This window comes from Schistocerca nitens, chromosome 8 (genome assembly GCF_023898315.1).
Source record: "Schistocerca nitens isolate TAMUIC-IGC-003100 chromosome 8, iqSchNite1.1, whole genome shotgun sequence".
NCBI classification, from domain to species: Eukaryota; Metazoa; Arthropoda; class Insecta; order Orthoptera; family Acrididae; genus Schistocerca; species Schistocerca nitens.
In genome coordinates, this window is record NC_064621.1 from 385,026,629 (window position 1) to 385,048,756 (window position 22,128).

Below are 22,128 nucleotides of genomic sequence, written 5' to 3' on the forward strand. Positions count from 1 at the left end.
ATTGTCAATGACTATGGCAGTCTGCTGAACAGCAATGAAAGAGCATAAAATTACCCTCTGGATTGAAATCTGGATCAAATTACTTCTCTGATCACCCATTCCTACTGGCTTGGAAATGATATACTCCATCATTTAAAACTATGAAATTCCTGATCATTTGATCAGATTTTAACTTTAGGTTGATAACCACAAATGAAAACTGCAACTGTATTCTTGTGAATAAAAGGACCATCAAGAGAAGATAAGGAACCACTGGAACATGTCGAAATAAATAGAACAGTTACAGCTCGAATAAAATAACTTTGTGACTGACAGACTGCAGTAGCTGGTGCAGTTTTGCTGGAGTGCAGGCAGCCCCAACAGACGAGGTCCAACATTTACCAAAACAGATAACAGTGAGCATGTCGCACTTAAGAAATAACTGAAATTCTCGGGTACAAGTCCAATACCACTCTCTTCATTTAGATGTCAGTCACAAAATTATTTTAATCTAACAAGTCAAATTCAGGATTCTGCCACTGAAAGTTAATTTATCAGAAAATTAGAGAGACAAATATGCACAGAATACTGAACAGTAAGATAAAGTGTAAGCTAGGCAACATAAAAGAATGTACAAAACGTTAATCATACAGAGAGAAGAGTGTATTACAAATAGATAGTAGCTTAGAAATTCTGCATATGATACTGTGATAATGTTTTTTAATGTAGGTAATAATATTTTTAATTCTTCAAAAAAGAAAACAGGTGACCTGAGATAAATGTTTGCTAAGTAATACTTAGTAGAAATTCATCAGTTAATAATGATTACCACTATGTACTTTCATTTATAAAATAATATTTAAAAACACCATCATTTTGTTAAAATGTATATAATTACAAGTTCATTATGTCATATCTCTTTGAATGATATTCTATAATTGGTAGGAAGTTTTGACAGGAATATAAAGTTGGGGAAAGAGCATGGAAAAAGACTAAAAGATACAATAAAAATCAATATATTATGACAACTGCAGCAATTGTCTGTATGTACAAAAACATTCATTACAATTTTTGGAATATCAAAACAGGCACAAAGGAAGGTCACCTTTGACACACTAATGAGACCATAAGTGAAGCTGAAGTATCACTTAAGAGGGGAGCCCAAACTGACATTTTTAATTTCTCAGTCAAGTTTTGGAAGAAGAAGATTATGGGAACTTAAATGGATTGTTTCTACAATCACCAAGTATGATCACGTATATTAACCCTTGGTCTTCTTATATAAATTCTTAAACTGAAAGTGCAATGTACTTTATCCAATAAGCTCCTCCTCTCCTTTTTTTACTTTCAGTTTCACAGTAGCTCTCTCAGCTATGATTTCAATCATGTTAACATGAGAGTTGAACAACATGTTTACTCATGCATTTACACTGAGGCAGCTGCAGTCAACACCATCATGATGTCGTTGTCATCAATGTCTGTCGATTGAATAAATACTGAGTAATGCCACTCAAATATAGCGGCACAGAATGATGAATATGGAGGTTTTCCTGAATAAAATCTGGTAGAGATGAAGAAAAGGCTGTCTCCAACAGGTCAAGGCTGTCATCAGATTTCATCTGCAGAAAAATGTAAAATGTTAAAGTTTTTGTCCATACCAACCAAAGTACTTGAAAACATTTTTACACTTAACCAATAGACATTACTTAACAAAAATGGTTCCAGAAAACATATTTACTGACTGTCACAAATAGCTGTTGCTGTTTTGTATACAGTCATTTACACACAGTTTATAAGGAAACTACAACAAATGTATCATGAAATATGTTCTAGATCTTCTATTGCAAATGCAAACACATAGGCACACACCAAGTCCCACTTCCCCTATGAACAAGTGATCCTTGCGAACTCTTACTCAGTTGTTTACTGAAGATCGCCCAATAATCTGACAACTAGTTAGAAATAAACAAAAATCAGTAGAACAAAGACAGTTTACTTGTTGTTGTTGTTGTTGTTGTTGTGGTCTTCAGTCCAGAGACTGGTTTGATGCAGCCCTCGATGCTACTCTATCCTGTGCAAGCTGCTTCATCTCCCAGTACCTACTGCAACCTACATCCTTCTGAATCTGTTAAGTGTATTCATCTCTTGGTCTCCCTCTACAATTTTTACCCTCTGCGCTGCCCCCCAATACTAAATTGGTGATCCCTTGATGCCTCAGAATATGTCCTACCATCTGATACCTTCTTCTAGTCCATTTGTGCCACAAATTTCTCTTCTCCTCAATTCTATTCAATACCTCCTCATTAGTTATGTGATCCACCCATCTAATCTTCAGCATTCTTCAGTAGTGCTACATTTTGAAAGTTTCTATTCTCTTTTTGTCTAAACTGTTTATTGTCCACGTTTCACTTCCATACATGGCTACACTCCATACAAATACTTTCAGAAACGCTTTCCTTGCCATTGCCAGTCTACATTTTATATCCTCTCTACTTCGACAGTCATCAGTTATTTCGCTCCCCAAATAGCAAAACTCCTTTACTACTTTAAGTGTCTCATTTCCGAATCTAATTCCTGCAGACGTCACACGATTTAAATCGACTACATTCTATTACCCTCGTTTTGCTTTTGTTGATGTTCATCTTATACCCTCCTTTCAAGACACTGTCCATTCCGTTCAACTGCTCTTCCAAGTCCTTTGCTGTCCCTGACAGAATTACAATGTCATCGGCGAACCTCAAAGTTTTTATTTCTTCTCCATGGATTTTAATACCTACTCCGAACTTTTCTTTTGTTTCCTTTATTGCTTGCTCAACGTACAGATTGAATAACATCGGGGAGAGGCTACAACCCTGTCTCACTCCCTTCCCAACCACTGCTTCCTTTTCATACCCCTCGACTCTTATAACTGCCATCTGCTTTCTTTACAAACTGTAAATAGCCTTTCACTCCCTGTATTTTACCCCTGCCACCTTCAGAATTTGAAAGAGAGCATTCTAGTCAACATTGTCAAAAGCTTTCTCTAAGTCTACAAATGCTAGAAACGTAGGTTTGCCTTTCCTTAATCTATTTTACTTGTTGTTCAACCTTAAATATTGATTCAGAGACAGAGGATAGGAGAACTGTGCTGTAATGGAGGAATGTTCTCAGCTTGCAATTCACATGTGAATATTTAGGTAAGGGGGAGGCAGCGAGGAGGGGCTGAGGATGGGGTAGTGTGGGGTGAAGCAGCACTGCAGTTATCCATGTTGCTCTGGGCAGCATGCTCTGCCATTAGGTGGTTAACTTGTCCTTGGCTAAGCTTTGCCAATGGTAGTTCACAGAGGTGGACAACTGCTCATTTGTCCCATTGTTAACTTGAAAAGCTTTGCAGCTGTTATTCATAACTGAAATAAAAAATGAGTTTCACAGAGGGCCCTGTCTCTGATGAGAAAGACATGATATACCAATGGCAGAATTATGACAAGGGGGCATATGTAGACATGCCTTTTATACAGATATGAACAACCAAGGAAGGAAGATTAGCGTTAAATCCTGTTCCCGCTGAGGTCATTAAAGATGGAGATTAGGACCAATGGAACGAATTGGCATGCGGGTGGATCAGAATACTTCTTAGGCTGGCCGGTGATAAAGATCTTATGCACAATGCTACTCATTTTAGGGCACAAAGCAGGTCTGTTAAGTCAAATCTCTGTGCAATAATAATGCAGGTTATTATTTACAGTAGGCATAAACGTTTAGGCAAGAAAACCAAACTAAGTTACGATGACTGTTGTTTGGTATTAATAAAACAATGTCACATCATTCTGGGGTATGTAATTACTGTGGCTGTCAATGCAACAACACAGTTTATGACCATTATTGTTCTCTTATGCTTAAAGAATGATTGTCAAATTGTTTTAACAGAATACATCAATTTTGTGTTGTTATGCCAATGTAAATGCATGACAGCATATGCTGTATAATTCTCATTATAATATGTGAGATATATAACATAATTCAATGGTTATTTTTGGAAATATTAAAAGAAAAAAATTAGTGTTTAATGCCTCATCGAGGATGAGGTTATTAGGGGCCATGCACAAGTTTTTGCTATTGTTGTTTTCATTATTAACCGCCACTGTTTCTGTTTCATCTTTTTAACTACACAAATATCATCATCATTATCTTCCTTTCAAGGATTAGGCTGGTGCCTGTTCTGAACTCACAAAATCAAGTAGGCTGCCGTACCTAGATGTGGCAGCGCCATCATGCAACTTAATCTGCGCAGTGTTCAAAAAGCAGCTAGGGGGGTTATAAAGTTAATGGCAGACTCATAAACAGCATCAGATACAGGACTGGATCAACTGAACTATACAAATATTTAAAGAAATCTTTGACAGATTGTAGAATTTTCTCTCTGTTGTTAGTTTCATCATAACTGGTGAAATGTGATCTCTACTGAGCATAAGGTTCTGTTCTGTTCTGTTTAGTTCACGCTCTTACTGTTTCTTTTACCCCAACTTTTTATTCTACCAGGTAACATCCACATAAATACATTTTAAGAGTACTTCAGCTTAATCCAATATATTCTATCATGTTCCTATTAAGTCCCCTGTATACAGTAACTTCTTGGTCAAATTTGCTGTCCCCTATCCATGGGTTTGTCACACAAGTGTACACATGTTACAACAAAGTCTGGCAATTTTAGTCTTATTTTTGAAGTGGCTGTCACACTATGCATATCGTGTCACGAAGTATTTTGACACTAGTGGGAATTGCTACCAATACAGGTAAAGCATTTCTTGTACTGACTTTAGCACTATGTATAAAGAAGAAAAATAAAACAAAATGCTGGTCCACAGAATGATTGAAATTCAGAAAAAAAAATACACACACAAAAATCTGATAAAGGAAACATTGCACACTGAACATTATGATTACATCAACTTTAATTTATTTTTATTTCATTCAGCTCCCACTTTTGCGCTGTGCATAGAATACTGGTTTTCTTCTTAACATCTTGCTGCAGAATAAATGCCCAGGAAAGACACAACACCTTAATCATTTTGGTAATTGCTGGTGCTCTTTTTCTCCATCCATATTTTCTTTAGATTGTAGTTTCCACAGTTGTGGAAACTCATGAAGCAATGAGACAAACTATAATAAAAATTCTCTCTCACTTACATTGCATTGCAAAACATCACATATCTGTCAAATCGTCTGTCAATCAAAATTTCTCTCTAGCATCTCAAACACATCAAACAAAGCTGCACACTGCCACATAATTTGACAAAATAATGATTTTTCTACCTACTTACAAAATCTTCTGCTGTAAATATAAGTACTTTAATCAAATAATTGCCTCTTTCATCTATGTCTGTATGACCATTATTTTTGAAGACGCTGAACTTGTTTGCCAACTATTATCAGGTATGTCACCCAATTCTTAAGTAAGTTACCTTATTCCACATTTCTGATTTCTTCCAAGTGACTGTATTTGTTTCTAGTTTTCTATCTTTTTTATTCTACATCTCGTGACTCAAAAGTGCTTTAGGACCATCACATATTCAATAATTTCTTTACTGTTTCACAAAACGTATTCACTTTCATTTCTTCCTTACCTAGTCCTTTTATGCTTGTTTCTTTTGAAGGTGTGTTGAGGGGAAACGTGTTCCTCTTAGCAACTTTTGCTAATGTATTATAATGCAAAGTTCCCCGTTGAACAAGAACTGTTTTAGTTTTTGTCCTATTACTTTCGATTAAATTTCTCAGCCCTCCCCCCTCCTTCCCCCAATCATCTTGTGGTGGTGGTTGCAGTCACTGAACAGATTTTGTAACTCTTCATAGACCACCTCTACCTCATCAGAATGTGAAAGTGTTGGATCAAAGACTTCAGAGATTTCTATAAAATATATTTGTCTACATTTAAAACAATTATTACAGTTCTGTCTGAGATTACTTCAATATCTGTAATAATGTTCTCAATTTTCTAGTTCACTGTAAATCCTATGTGTAATAATAAAACTTATTTCCCGAGTTTAATTCAAACATGTCATTCTTTCAGCTTACTTTTAATAACCTTATTATTTCTCATTTAATGTTATGTAACATCTCCTCTTACGGCTCCACTAACACACCTTTTAACTCTGAAATTCAGCACTTTATTAACCCTAAATAAGAAGTAGTCAAAACAGATGGGGTTTTAAGGTCTCTGCTACTGCCCATTCAGCCAATCTTTGCGTAGTACTGTGGAGGCACAGATGGACATGGGCAGAGCATGGCTCCTAGCAGCCTCAACTCAGGCCTGAGTGCTTCTATACATCAGAGTTTTAGATAAACATGACCAGTTCACATACTGATCATGCACCAAAGGAGTCCTCAAGTCAATACTGTAACTAAGCTGTCAGTCAGTCTTTGACAGACACAGAGCAATCAAGTATAAAGGATTGAAACACCATGCATTATGCAGTGTGGTTTAATGATCAGTTCATCCATATTTGCTCCTTAAAACTGGATCCATCAAGCTGGTTACCTTATGAGTCTAACAGTTGCACAACCTTGAACAAATGGAGAGGAGATTAGGATCTACCATAGGTGGTCTCCTTGATCATCATTAACTGTTTCATTGCTGTGGGTGTGTATACACATCCTCCCACACCATTCCTGAGGTACTGCAGACACACATGCATGCACCACATGGGTTTCCTATAGTACTATGGACGTCCATATGCATCCTGGGCCGCTGACCTATCACTGCTGCGGATGAGTTCCATATCTCAGTGAACAAAGAAATTTCATACACTATATGGGACTCATTGCCTGCTATCATTTGGAGAAAAAAAAAAGTGCAAGGACGTGAATGGGAAGTAGATATTGTTTTGCTCTAAATTTTAAACAAGAATTCGAAATCTTATCTACATTTCATTTAAAACAATATATGAGCTAAAATCAACCATACACAATGGGTTTTTTATCTCTGCAAAATCTTTAAAATTTCGTGCAGTGATGTACTTAATTTGATTCGGTGCAGCGACTATTGCATCCTTTATCAAGCAAAGACAAGACTTTAAGATGTGCAAAAATAAAATTTTTTCACCTAATAATTTTTGAAAAATTGGATGATAAGTATTTCATATTGGCTGAAACGTAACATTTCAGCACAGGCACACACGTTTGGTGAGCAGTACAGCCATAACAAAAAGCATTTCAGCACAGAATACAGAGAGGTCATTTGTAGCAGTGAAAGTGTTAAGATGGAATCAAGGGAGAAACCCCCCATTCCAAATGTAATCAACACAAGAATTAGTGATTAGGAAATATTTTACTTCACATACTTTTTCAATTTTGGTTAATAAAACCTCACTTGGTCATTTGCACAAATCATTACAAACTAACCATTCCATAAAAGCAGATGATGTTTAGACTTTTGGAGTGAACCATAGTGTTTCTTCAAAGCCAACAAGGGAAAATTTCTCACTTTTATAATCTTATGATGAAGAGTCATCATTCACATCTCTAATAACTACAGAACTGCAAACCACCACAGCAGCAATTATGTAACAGTATCGGATTCTTCAAGTGGATTAGGCATTTATGTGCTCCGAAGACAGTCTTTCATATTATGTTAAATACAACGTATCTTGAAGTAAAAAGAACTCACTTCACATTGAATACCACCTTCAGCAGCCATGTCCTTGTAAAGGTGTATCTTACATATTACTAGAAGTGGTATTTACCAGCACTTATTTAAAATAACAGATAATCCCGACCAGTCTTTTCTCAGTTGTGAGGCTGATATGAAATGTTACCACTTCAAAAAGATTCTGGTTTCATTGAATTAAAATATTATCTAAACCTTTTCCACTGTAGAAACCTACTCCTTGCAAACACCCTCTTACTCCAGTCGCACCACTAGAATTGTACAAAATCACAGACACAGCAACATACGAAAACTCACACGACTTACCAACTAATGTGTGTATAGAGCTGATCTTTATGTAGGAATGACCACTACTAATCTGGATGAATGTATAATTGAAAGAGACCTGCTTGTTTTTGGGTGTCTAGCACCCAGTTGCAGCCCCTACTCCACAGTGTGGCTAATGTGGCCTGAGTGTTAACACTACCACATGATCATTTGAATCCTCCCACCTATCATTACTGTTCCTGAACTCTAGAGATGAGAACTTGCTCTCCAACACAACCTTGAATTCTGCCACACTTTATGACTTAACAACCATTAGTGTATCTTCCCTCCCACCCTTTCTTTCATGGTATTTATTAGAATTTATGATTTGCCTATTTATTTTCCTTTTTCACCATCTCTTTTGTCCTTTTTTCCACCACAGCACTTACTCATCTAATGCCTTTCTCATTCCTCACAGCAGGTGGCCCCACTCAAGCTATCTTCTGGGTAACGAGCCCATTTAACCCTTCTGTCCCTCCATCTTTTCTGGAGAATAAACATATTATTACGAAATCTAGAAGTATTGTTTCCTATTTTATATATTTCTATTATTATTATTATAGAAACTTGAATCTTCTGAACAGTGCTTCTACATGTCTATAATTTTAACACCACTTAATCACAACCATTGGTAACTGAAGATGTTTATATCCAGTCCTTCAGTATGGCAGAAAATTTTAATAAGGAATTATGATAACTGATCACAACATACTTGAAAAGTATGTTTTCATGATTCAGTTCCTTGGGTACTTTGTGTGAAACCTTTGTAGACACATCACATCAAACCTGCAGTTATTTCTTGAGTTACCCACAATGAGTTAATTTACAGTTGCAATTTTTCACATTCTCATCAGCTGTCTACATGTTGTAACATTTTCCATGCCATTGCAATTATAAAGGGGACTGTGATACATAGAAGTACCTCCAACATATTCATCTCAGGAGAACAGTAGCATTTTACTGGTTAAAGCCACAGGTCATAATGGTCTCTTGATATATCTTCATAAGTCTCCGTGCTCGTGGACAACTGTCTCACTGTTTTAATGTTATTAACATGACAGAGACTGCGTCCATTTACACAGCACTTTTCTCACTATCTGGTATAAGTTTTGTATTTTCCCATATACCTATACATCAAATCGTATAGAGATAAAGACAAACACAAGGAAAGCCACACAAATGCATTAGTTAATTACCAACACTGTATTGCATATACAACACAGCCTGAAATAAGACCATGTTGGTGTCTCAAGCTGCTGTTTACAGGGAAACTTACCTGATAAAAGCAAAGTCAATAACAACCTGGGGAACAAGTATTAAAAGGTCAATTAAAACTGGAGACACTAGTAAATGATCTCCAATGACATATCACTGGATAAGAGGGCTATAGTTTATAAACAAAGCTTCTGGTACAGATTTCTGTATCAATGCTATTCTATATGAGGCACAAGATATAATTCGTAGCATTAAACAAAAATGTAACAATGAAGCATGATTACATATAAGAACATTTAGGTCAATGAGTTAATGGAAACATAGTACAGCTCATTTGAGTCAACTTTATTATTATAAGAGATTCACTGCCACAGGCCCAAATTAGTATTACAGCTACAGAAATAACCTAGAGAACAAATGAAATGTTCATTCTGCTTCTCAAATAAATGAATCAAACTAAAATATGAATATCCTTATCTGGATGACAGGCATATTACGTTACCTTAAACATGAGGTGATCATCTTGTGAATCCGCATACATGCTCGCCAGACGGTAGTGATTCTGTTGAATGCGATCTATCTTATAACCCAAAAGTACATAACAAGCTTCACGAAATTCCTGGCCGGAAGATGTAAATGCCTCTTTCATTCGCTGCATTTTGAGCTGATAAGACGTCAACTGCTCACGGAGTTCTGTAAGAAGCAAAAATATGTTTTATAAAACTTCTTAACGTCTAACACATTCAATAAAATAGAAGAGATTAAAAATTATGGGCACAGACTTAAAGGTATTACACATCATAAAAGAAAGGCATTGAAGAAGCCTCTTCTAGCAACAATAATGTTTCCAATATAGTGAAGTGTAGATGCAGCACACATTCTGCACTTTTACTAAACTTTCTCCACAACTGATTACATTGCTAACACACCGATCAACTGATTACATTGCTAGCGCACCAATCAGTACTAGCATTACAGCTGCATTATGGCAATTACTGCTGTGGTGCTGCCACCACCAGCAACAGAACATTCAGTCACAAAGGTGACATCTATACGTGATTGGCCAGCCAGCCACCAGGACACTGACCTGCTCAGCCACTATATCTGTATGGCCACCTTACAGCCAGGCCCTGAGCAGTCATCCATTTGGGACCCTAGCAGCCAAATCCATCCAGCAACAACTGATCCATCTGTCAGGAACTAATCCATCAATTTGGCATCCACAGAGCATATGTTGTTCATTAGACCACTGACACTTGCCAAGGTCTGGAGTTTGGCACTGTCCCATCTCAAAGTCATCCCCAGCACTACAGCTGTTGATGCCAATGTTAGGTATCCCTGATCTATCGCCATGACAGTCAACCACCACTGTGTGAGCTCTCAACTGCAGTCTGACACTACACTATATGACATACTGTAGTGTGAGCAAGACATATGGACAGGAGGTGGATATCGTATTCTGCAATTGCTGTGATATGCTTCCCATAAATGTTAACACAGGAAAACTTATATGCAGCGTCAGTGGAAGATTATTGTATAAACAACTCTGTAAGGAGAATTGCACTGAAGTTTCGTCGAATATGGGCTCGTAGGTATCCATGGCAGTCAAGATGGAGTAAGAAATTTGGACCTGCCTCCAAATGGAGTATGGAAGGGAAAGTGTTGGTGTAAAAAGTAACAGCTTGGTGACAGGATTATAGAAGAAAGTACCAGCCCATTAGCGGCACCCATGGTAACTGTATCCAAAAAGAGCAGGAATGAGAGAAGGGCATACTTATGCAGTGATTATCAATATTTAAACCAGTGGTTAGTCATAAAATGCTTACACAATGTTGAATGTTACGGAAACACCGAAAAACAAAGGCTTTACAATAACGGATTTGTAATGCAGATACCATCACTTGGCAGTAGCACAAATTGATCAATACAAGACTGAGTTTACAGGTGTGTGTGCTTGCTATTCATAACACAAATGCCGTTCGGGTTGAAAAATGTACTGGTGATGTTCCAGCACCTGTTAAACAGAGTACTACCAGGCCTGAAACCAAGGCATTGTGTACGAGGATGATGATGCTGTGTTTTCAAAGGACATCCAGGAGCATTTAGCATAGTTACATATGTATTTGGTCAACTATGAACAGCACAAATTGGAGAAATGCCACTATGTGTTAAAGGAGGTTCACCTATTAGGCCATATTATTGGCCAGTACGGTTTGTAGACAGATCCTCGACTTTTACAAACTGTATGGGAATTTCCTATACCTAATGAAGAGAGATACCTGCAGTTCTTTATGGGCATGGCTAAAATATTACCACAAATCTGTGCATAGCTTTGCAGAAATTGGGACACCCCTCATATCTTCTGAAGAGGTGGGTAGTCTTCTTGAACACCACATTGTGAAGAAACCTTTATGTGGTTGAAGGACTTATTGAACACGGATACTACTCTTGGCGGATTACCAGAAGCAGCCTATACCATTTTGACATCTTTGGTTTGTTTTGTCTTGTCTTGTCTTGTCTTGTCTTTTAGGGTGCAAAAACAACTAGGGTCATATGCACCCATGTCAGAACTGTAGAACACTAAGACAAAGAAAGGAGTTAAAAATGAATACATGTTAATCTCAAAAGACAGAAGAGAAGACAGCTAAAACCACGGAACATATAGAAAGGTCTATAAAATATGCCACCGAGAAATGGAGGTCCTAAACCAAAAATTAAATGGCCTTCTGCCATATTGCTACAACGGGTAAAAAGTGAAACACCGTCAACAGCCAAGTCATTCACTAAAATGACTGATAACTCAGATAGCAAACACAAATGAGAATGCAAGTGGTTTAAAAAAGGGAATTCTGTCAGGAAATGGCAGACTGTCAAAGGTTCAGGTCAATGACCACAAAATGGTGGGAGAGCACAACTTAACAAATGGTGAAGGCTAAAAAGACAGTGCCAGATGCTCATCCTAGCCAAGACGATCTCCTCACAGCGAGAGAGCCGAGGGGAGGTTGTCCAAGCCACTGAGAGAGGCTTAATAACCCAGATCTCGTTCCCATGAAGGGAGGACCAGTGGTATGCCAAAGTGGTACCACCTGTTGACAGATGGCAACACAGAGACCAATGTGACCAGAAACCAACATAAACATCACATCGGCTCCATCAAGAGTGAGCAAGCGACAGCTTTCCTGGATGCGTCGCACTAGGGGATGGATGGTGTACAGCAGAGAGTTGGAGCAGGTGACGCAATTCAAAAGCATGTGTCGCTGGATGTACTGCGTCGGCTGATGCAGGATGAAGATCTCTGCTGTAAATACTAAGCAGTGTTTCAGAAGCCGGTGCCGATGACGAAGGCACACCCAACACTACGGTCAGTCCGAAAGCCATCAGTATACTCAAAGGTACTATCGCGAAGGTCCTTGCGAAGGTCGTGAAACTATAGATGACAGAGCGAGGCTGGAACAGTGTACTTAGGAAGCGAATGAAGGTCAAGGTGAACGTGGGCTGCCACACGAAGCAAAGGTGGTGAAAGGCACACACCCACTGGGAAAGTGGTATGGAGCGTGAAGTTAAGCTGCCAGAGCAAGAGCCAAAAGCGAACTCCAGGAGTTAACAGAGACATAATGGTGATCAAAGGAGTCACCGAAGAAGGAGGCATAGGTTTGGTAGCCACGCATAGCAGACAAACGGCACGCATATCTGCTGAGGGGAAAATCACGGTAGTTCGGAAGCTTCTGCATACAGATTTGCAAGTGGGCTAGTGTAAAATGCACCAATGGCCAAATGGATGCAATGATGGTGGATAATATTAGGTGGCGTAGGAGGAAAGAATATACAGATGCATAATCAAAACAATCATAGTTTAGTTTCAAACGGACAAGGGAACACTACAAATGGAGGAGGGTGGTACGATCTGCTCCCCAGGTGAGTACCGCTGAGGACACACAAGACACTGAGGAACCGCATACAGCGAGCTGCCAAGTAAGACACATGGGAGGACCAAGAAAGTTTCCTGTCAAGCATGAGCCCCAGGAATTTTATAGTTTCAATGAATGGAAGAGCAACAGGCCCTAGATGTAAAGATGGTAGAAGAAACCAATTGCACCACCAGAAATTCATACAAATGGTTTTGTCATAAGAAAAATTAAAGCCACTGTCGATGCATCATGAGTGAAGACGACCGAGACATCACTGAAGGTGCCGCTCAATGAGACAAGGCATGGAGAACTGCATTATACGGCAAAATCGTCAACAAAAAGGCAGCTCCAGATGCCTGGCGAGAGACAGGCCATTATAGGTTTAATGGCGAGAGCAAAGAGGGCAACGCTCAGGACGGAACCCTGAGACATACCATTTACCTGCATAAAGGTGTCAGACCATGCAGACCCCACATGTACCTTGAAAACTCAGTCATTTAAAAAATACTGAAGGAAATGGGGCAGGCAGGCAGCCACAGAAGAGTAGAGGGTACAGATCCTCTGGTATTCTACCCGTTCTCCAGTAGGTGTTGTAGGCTTTCTCCAAATTGGAAAACACGGGGTACAGTCTGGGATTTCCGCAGAAAACCATTCATGTCATGGGTGGATAAAGTGATGAGATGGTCAACTGCAGCATGGTGCACTCGAAATCTACAATGTGCAGTGGTTAGTAGATTGCGAGACTTGAGCCACCATACCATTACCTTGCAAATACAAATGGTGAGAGAAATGGGGCGGTAGCTAGAAGAGAGGTGTTTGTCCTTAGTGGGCTTAGGTAGGGGTGCGACAGTGGCTTCATGCTAGTGTCTGGGAAACGTGCCCTCTGCCCTAATGTGGTTGTACGTATGAAGCAGAAAGTGCTTGTCCGCAAGAGAAAGGTGTTACAACATCTGAATGTGAATGTTGTCTGGCCCTGAGAGCATGATATAGCTCCCTCATACTAAAGGCAGCACTGTAGCAGTCACGATTCTGAGAAGAGAAGGGTATCGCCAAAGCCGCCTCCACTCGTTTCCGATGGAGGAACGCAGGGTGATAGTGGATGGAGCTCGAAATCTCAAAAAAATAGTGTCGAGAGATAGCAATAGGGTCCACTATGACATCGTCTGCTACTGTCAGGCCAGAAATTGGGGAACGGATCTTGGTCCCAGAGAGCCGTCAGAGGTTGGCCCAACTCACAGAAAGGAGAGTGGAGATGTTGAAAAGAACTAGTGAATGAAATCTAGCTAGCTTCTTTACTACAATGTAGAATGCTATGACACTGTGCATGCAACTGTTTATAATGAATGCAGTTTGCCATTGCAGGATGACAGTTAAAAACACAGAGAGCACATCTCTGCATGCGAATTGCATTGCGGCACGCGTCAGTTCACCAAGGAACTGGGACGGTACAGAGGAAGTGCAAGGAATGAAACATTCTGCAATGGTAAGGATAATGTTTGTAAGATATCTGAATGGTAATCACAACTGGGGAAATATTCGTCATCGAAGGTTGCCATGGAGGAGTAAAGCCTCCAGTCGGCCTTAGTAAGCTGCCATTTGAGTGTGCACGGAGGTGGGGTAGGATTCCGCAAACAGATAGCACATGGGAAATGGTTGCTCGAGTATGTGTCAGAGAGATGGTTGGTTGGTTGTTTTGGGGAAGGAAACCAGACAGCGTGGTCATCGGTCTCATTGGATTAGGGAAGGATGGGGAAGGAAGTCGGCCGTGCCCTTTCAGAGGAACCATCCCGGCATTTGCCTGGAGTGATTTAGGGAAATCACGGAAAACCTAAATCAGGTCGGCCCGGACGCGGGATTGAACCGTCGTCCTCCCGAATGCGAGTCCAGTGTCTAACCACTGCGCCACCTCGCTCGGTGTGTCAGAGAGAACAGACCACTCAAGACGATGGGCAAGCTGGGCATTGCAGAAGGATAGGTCCAAATGGGAATAGGCGTGTGTGGGGTCTGAAAGGAATGAGGGTGTTCCTGTGTTAAGATGTGAAGTAGCTGCCCAATAAGCTGGAGGAAGTCTGCCCCGGTGGCATCAAATGATGGAGGGATGTAAAAGGTACAAAGGAAAAAGGTGAAGTGAGGAAGTAAAAGGCAAACGGCAACAGCTTTAAGGTGAGTAGTCAGGGAGGTGGACTGGCTATGAACGTCATCCCATGGCAGCATGACTCTCCCATGAGATAGAATGCTGTCCTTGTGGGGGAAGGTCAAAACGGACCAGGAAGAAATACAAGGGCTCAAAGCGGTTGTGAGGATGCAATTTTGTTTCTTGGAGGCAGAGAACAAGCGGATGCTGTGATTCTAAGAGCAGTCGTAAATCATCTTTGTTTGATCAAAGGCCACAAACGTTCTATTGAAGGAGACCATAATGAGGAAAGGGAAGGAGGGAAAAAAATGAAGGGGTGTCACCTCGGTGGCTGCCGAGTGCCAGCCTTCAAAGACTCACTGCTGCAGGGTGCAGAGGGGCTAGAGGATCCTGCTCCATGAGATCTACAGAGGTGTCAGCATTCTCCCTCTGTTGATATGTGGAGTCCAGGGCAGAAAAACAGTTGGTGGTGCGCACCGACAACATGGAGGTTGGTTGGGTGAGGGTATTGTGTGGCGACACTATCAAAGTGGGTCTCCAAGTTGGCGACGGAGAAGACCGTTTGGCTTTGTTTGACTTCTTAAATCTTTTCTGGTTGGCAACCAGATGTTTGTTGGCTGAAGGGACATAGGAAGTCTTTGCTGGAGTATTCCTTCTCTCCTTTCTCGCCTGCTGGTTGTGTAGCAGGTGACTTCACACCAGGAGCCAAATGGTTGGTGGCTTGTCACACAGCTGGATGAGGAGACAGCAATGCTACCATGACACAGGGCGATTTCACAACCTCAGTGCTGAATTTGGAGATCACACGTCTGCGTGGCCACATCCTTCACGGATTGAGATGTAGCAAAAATAGTATTGTAAGCGCCAGATGGAAGAACGCAGGATTTGCAACTAGCCAATAACTTGCAAGCGACCAGATAAGGCACTTCGTCCTTTACCCGGATATCCTGGACAGCCCACTCATCGAGATACACAGGACAATTTCGAGAGGAGGCAGGATAGTAGCCACTGCAGTCGATACATGGGGAGAAGGAGGCAGACAATCGCCCTCGTGCATTTCCCTACCACAGGTTACACATTTGGCCGGATGTCAACAAGACACTTGAGTGTGGTGGAAATGATGACACTGGTAGCAGCGCATCAGATTCGGAATGTATGGTCGGACTATGATAACTTCATAGCCTGCTTTGATCTTTGACAGAAGCACCACTCTATCAAAGGTCAGAAAAACAGTGCTTTTGGGCACTAAGAATGCATCTATCTTTTTCATCACCCGATGGACGGCAATGACACCCCGATCAGAGAGGTTTGTTTGGATTTCTGCCTCGGTCAGACCATCGAGCAGCCTAGAGTAAATAACACCATGGGAAGAACTCTGAGCTCTATTGGCCTCAATACGAACAGGATAGCCATGGAGAAGTGAAGCGGCAAGCAGTTGTGCTCGAGAATCAGAAGTCGTCTCCAAAAGAAAAATGCCACTGCATAAACGAGAGCAGGATTTCACAGGACCGGCAATTGCATCAACACCTTTCTGAATAATAAATGGATTTACCATACCAAAGGATTGACCGTCTTCAGTGTGTGAAACCACAAGGAACTATGGTGCAGCTGGGAGGGTCTTTGAGTCGGAAGCTTCATTCCATTTACGTTTGGTAGATGCAGAGTGTGAAGATAATGATGATGGGCTCTTTGCGAGAAAATTCCGCATGACTGCCAATATCTCCAATGGCGCACTCCTTCCAACTGGGGGCCCTGCATCGGTGTGGGGGGTGTACCCATTTTAGGTGATTGTTCACACCTCAGGTCGCACCTCCCGAACACCTGACAGAGGGACCAATCGGTAATGTGGGAAGGTAGCAGCTCAGGCAATCAGCCCTCCCTGGGCCTGGCCTGTAACAGGGGCATGTGTGAACGCAACATGTCGACCTGGGGCTGGGAATTGTGTCACCCAGTTACCTGTTAAGTGTCAGACACATGGGCTGGCCTTCAGGAGCACACAGGGAGAAAGAAGAAAGAGAGGTGCCTCAAACACCAAAGCAGAGGAAGAATACGAGAAAGTGAATGAAGAAAGAAAGAAGAAACGAAAAACAGTGGTTAGACTGTTCTGATGTCTGCCACTGAAAACGCAGAACACATTCTGGAAACACCCCAGACATGTTCCCCAAGGGAAGAGAAAAAGAACAGCAAGAGGATAGACATGCAGCATGGTAGGGGAAAGATGCTCCAAAGGCTGGGGCCCTGTAGTAAGCAAATGCAAACTGTCAAAGGGTGGCGAACCCCTGTGGGTATATCGTTGTGAGGCTAACAACCACACCTTAGAATACATGTTAAGTAAGAAGAATGTGGAACAGAGCACTTAACAGCTTATGCTCCTAGGCAGGTGAACAAGGTTGGAAGAAACTTTTCTACCATGGAAAGCAAGATGCTGTGCATGATTTATGATATCACATATTTCCATTGCTACTTGTATGGTGTATGCTTCAAAGTAGTAACTGCTCATCCAGAATTAAAATGGCTTGTAACCCTGAAAGATTCAACTAGCTGCCCCATCTGAGGGGCCTTATGTCTCAGTGAATTTGACTTTGAACTTCAACTCTTGGTAATGCAGATGTTCGATTCGAAATGCACGCGCAATAGAATGTGTTGGTATTTCCGCACATGTATGGTGAACTGCACAAGCTGCTAACTGAGACTGTCAACAATTCACAATACAAACTGAGTCGTAGGCTGGTGACAGGAAACTGTATTCAACCTAGCGTAGTCTATGTATAGTCGTTCCAGCAACTCTACACAATGAGATGTTGAGGCAGGTCCACAATCCTATCTTGGCAAAATACTGAAGACAGCTAGATCTGAATCCTTGATCACAGTAAACTATTAGTGGTGGGCCTGCAAGTGAGATTTAGAGCAACACAAGGAGAAGCATACCTTGCATGCAAAGGGCAGAACTCAATCATCATCAGACGATGCCTCCACAAAGATTACTGGAAGTTAGTCAACCACCTAAAATGAATAAACAAACCCCTTTGGCGAACACCATAGGGAATCACTATGCCTTGACCACTTTTTATTGATAATTATTGCCATCCCCCATCAGCAGGTTCTCCTAACTGATTAACATGACAATTTTATGTTGCAACTACCAATGGAGTTGTGCCATCTCCTGTGAATCTGGAACTTATATACAAGTACATAACTTCTGCAAACTGATGGAAAAAACAAGCAGCTATTTAGAGCTTTAAATAAGATGCGAAGTCATTATGTTAACAGCCATTACAATGATTAGAATGCCTCATTGCCATATGTTATAATGGGCTATCACTCTGCAAAGCTCTCTATGGTTAATGAAACCATGCCTTGGAGAGGTCATTTTAACCATCTGTGGATTCATGACGAGATTTAAAGCAGTATGGCACCAAGTTCATAAGACAATCACTAAAGCTACAGAAAGCCTGGAAGGAGCGCTATGAAAGTAAGCCAAATGATCAAAATTCCACAACAGTTAGTGGATAATGCTACATAGTTTATACACTCCTAGGGAAGGAAAAAAGAAAAGTTTACCACAAGATATGAGAGGCTCCCTGTCAGTAGCTGAAATGACATCTCTGGTTAATGTTAAATTACAGCTTCAGAGTCGGGCCACCCTGGTACACACGGAGCAATTTTGACCCTCAGAGGCGCAACGGTGGGCAACATGGGGGCAGCTCATTACATACGATGAAACTATGGATTATTGTTGTATGACTAATGTAGAGGCTACATAGAATGATAGAATTCTTTCGTGAAGAATAGAAGGTGGAATGCCATGCGGCCACAATCTCCTTGATGGCTCGATAGTTTATTAGGGAGAGAGGTAGCCCACCAGATGTTACTCCATATCTGAGTCAGTAGAGGTCTTACCTGCACCTGCAAGTTCACATTGAGGATTGTCAAAACAATCGATTGGTGAGTAACTGCTTGTCTAGCCAAGTGATCGAGCAGTTCATTCCCTGAGATACATACACATTTTGGGAGCCAGAGAAATGCAAGTGAACAAGTATTACGTGGACACTCTCTCTCTCTCTCTCTCTCTCTCTCTCTCTCTCTCTATATATATATATATATATATATATATATATATATATATAATAGAGGGAAACATTCCACGTAGGAAAAATATATCTAAAAACAAAGATAATGTGACTTACCAAATGAAAGTGCTGGCAGGTCGACAGACACACAAACGAACTCAAACATGCACACAAAATTCAAGCTTTCGCAACACACTGTTGCCTCATCAGGAAAGAGGGAAGGAGAGGGAAAGACGAAAGGATGTGGGTTTTAAGGGAGAGGGTAAGGAGTCATTCCAATCCCGGGAGCGGAAAGACTTACCTTAGGGGGAAAAAAGGACAGGTATACACTCGCACACACACACACACACACACACACACACACACACACACACACATCCATCCACACATATACAGACACAAGCAGACATATATATATATATAGAGGGAAACATTCCACGTAGGAAAAATATATCTAAAAACAAAGATGATGTGACTTACCAAATGAAAGTGCTGGCAGGTCGACAGACACACAAACAAACACAAACAAAAACATACACACAAAATTCAAGCTTTCGCAACAAACTGTTGCCTCATCAGGAAAGAGGGAAGGAGAGGGAAAGACGAAAGGATGTGAGTTTTAGGGGAGAGGGTAAGGAGTCATTCCAATCCCGGGAGCGGAAAGACTTACCTTAGGGGGAAAAAAGGACGGGTATACATTCGCACACACACACATATCCATCCACACATATACAGACACAAGCAGACATATTTAAAGACAAAGAGTTTGGGCAGAGATGTCCGTCGAGGCAGAAGTGCAGAGGCAAAGATGTTGTTGAATGACAGGTGAGGTATGAGTGGCGGCAACTTGAAATTAGCGGAGATTGAGTCCTGGTGGATAACGGGAAGAGAGGATATGTTGAAGAGCAAGTTCCCATCTCCGGAGTTCGGATATGTTGGTGTTAGTGGGAAGTATCCAGACAACCCGGACGGTGTAACACTGTGCCAAGATGTGCTGGCCGTGCACCAAGGCATGTTTAGCCACAGGGTGATCCTCATTACCAACAAACATTGTCTGTCTGTGTCCATTCATGCGAATGGACAATTTGTTGCTGGTCATTCCCACATAGAATGCATCACAGTGTAGGCAGGTCAGTTGGTAGATCATGTGGGTGCTTTCACATGTGGCTCTGCCTTTGATCGTGTACACCTTCCGGGTTACAGGACTGGAGTAGGTGGTGGTGGGAGGGTGCATGGGACAGGTTTTACACCGGGGGCGGTTACAAGGGTAGGAGCCAGAGGGTAGGGAATGTGGTTTGGGGATTTCATAGGGATGAACTAAGAGGTTACGAAGGTTAGGTGGACGGCGGAAAGACACTCTTGGTGGAGTGGGGAGGATTGTGTCCGGGTTGTCTGGATACTTCCAACTAACACCAACATATCCGAACTCCGGAGATGGGAACTTGCTCTTCAACATATCCTCTCTTCCCGTTATCCACCAGGCCTCAATCTCCGCTAATTTCAAGTTGCCGCCACTCATACCTCACCTGTCATCCAACAACATCTTTGCCTCTGCACTTCTGCCTCGACTGACATCTCTGCCCAAACTCTTAAATATGTCTGCTTGTGTCTGTATAAGTGTGGATGGATATGTGTGTGTGTGTGGGAATGTATACCCGTCCTTTTTTCCCCCTAAGGTAAGTCTTCCGCTCCCGGGATTGGAATGACTCCTTACACTCTCCCTTAAAACCCACATCCTTTCGTCTTTCTCTCTCCTTCCCTCTTTCCTGATGAGGCAACAGTTTGTTGCGAAAGCTTGAATTTCGTGTGTATGTTTGTGTTTGTTTGTGTCTCTATCGACGTGCCAGCACTTCCGTTTGGTAAGTCACATCATCTTTGTTTTTAGATATATTTTTCCCACGTGGAATGTTTCCCTCTATTATATATACATATATATATTTTAATGAAGAGACTAATCCCAGTGCATAAAAGGATTTGAATGCAAATCTCACCACACCAAAAGGAATCAATGATCTCTATGACCGTTATGTCAGTTTTTCTTTCGTGGAAGCACAAAATGGAGAAGTAGGATGGCAGCCCATCATGAGGGAGGTGGGGCTTATTCTCTCACACTGTTCCTCTCCCCTCAGGTAGTCTTAAGTTCTCATTTGTTCATGGTCGTGGCCAACTGCCACAATATACTGTCCACATAACAGTATGACTTAGCTCTAAGAGAAGATTGCAATTAGCAGCTGCCACAGGGTGACAAGAGTAACATCAATCAAGAGCATGGAGACTCATTGACTCACTATGAATCAAACCATTGTCAAGGGAGATATATTTATTAAAATGTAGAGCTCTGCTAATGGCTCCAGCACATGTTTCAGCAACAAAAGTTGTTTCTGACTGGGGAAGATGTAAAAGCATATGCTTTTCCTGTCCATGGTTTTAGAACCAAGAATGTGAATGATGGTAGCACTATGACACTCTTGAAGAAGTGAGTGGAACAGAGGTCAAAAGGTCATGGGGGCAGCTGAAATTTTAGGTCCTTGCAATAAACTGATCCTAATTTAAAGTCTGTATAGTGAGCAAGGAGCAGTGAATGGGAATACAAGGGAACACATTGTTAGGGGAATAACTGAACATCCCAGAAGGAGGTCAGAAGGTGTATTTAAACCAAAAGTCCCAACTGAGACTGAGCATCAGATGGTGAATCCCTCCTGTATGGAAAAAAGAATCTGGCAAGTTAGATGACTAGGAAATTGCCATATGGTGACTATATAAGTGAGGAAGAGCCGATACCATTGGAATATAAGAATTAAGAACCTCAGTTTAGCGAAGAGCCTGCCTACAGGACTAGTCTGGAAGGCATCAGGGACCAGTCTTACTCTACGA

At 41.2% G+C, this 22,128-nt stretch overlaps 1 protein-coding gene across 1 annotated transcript in view; it reads right to left on the reverse strand.

The window, feature by feature from the left end:
- Window positions 1–659: 659 nt before the first annotated feature.
- The window catches only part of LOC126199166 (mitotic spindle assembly checkpoint protein MAD1), a 102,243-nt gene continuing 80,774 nt past the window's right edge, over window positions 660–22,128 (reverse strand). Inside the window, exons 11-12 of the mRNA XM_049935926.1 lie at window positions 9,645–9,835; window positions 660–1,598 (exon numbers count right to left, since the gene is read on the reverse strand). Of these exons, the coding sequence (XP_049791883.1) occupies window positions 1,434–1,598; window positions 9,645–9,835 (356 nt within the window). The 3' untranslated portion in view covers window positions 660–1,433. The remainder of the gene's footprint in view (window positions 1,599–9,644; window positions 9,836–22,128) is intronic.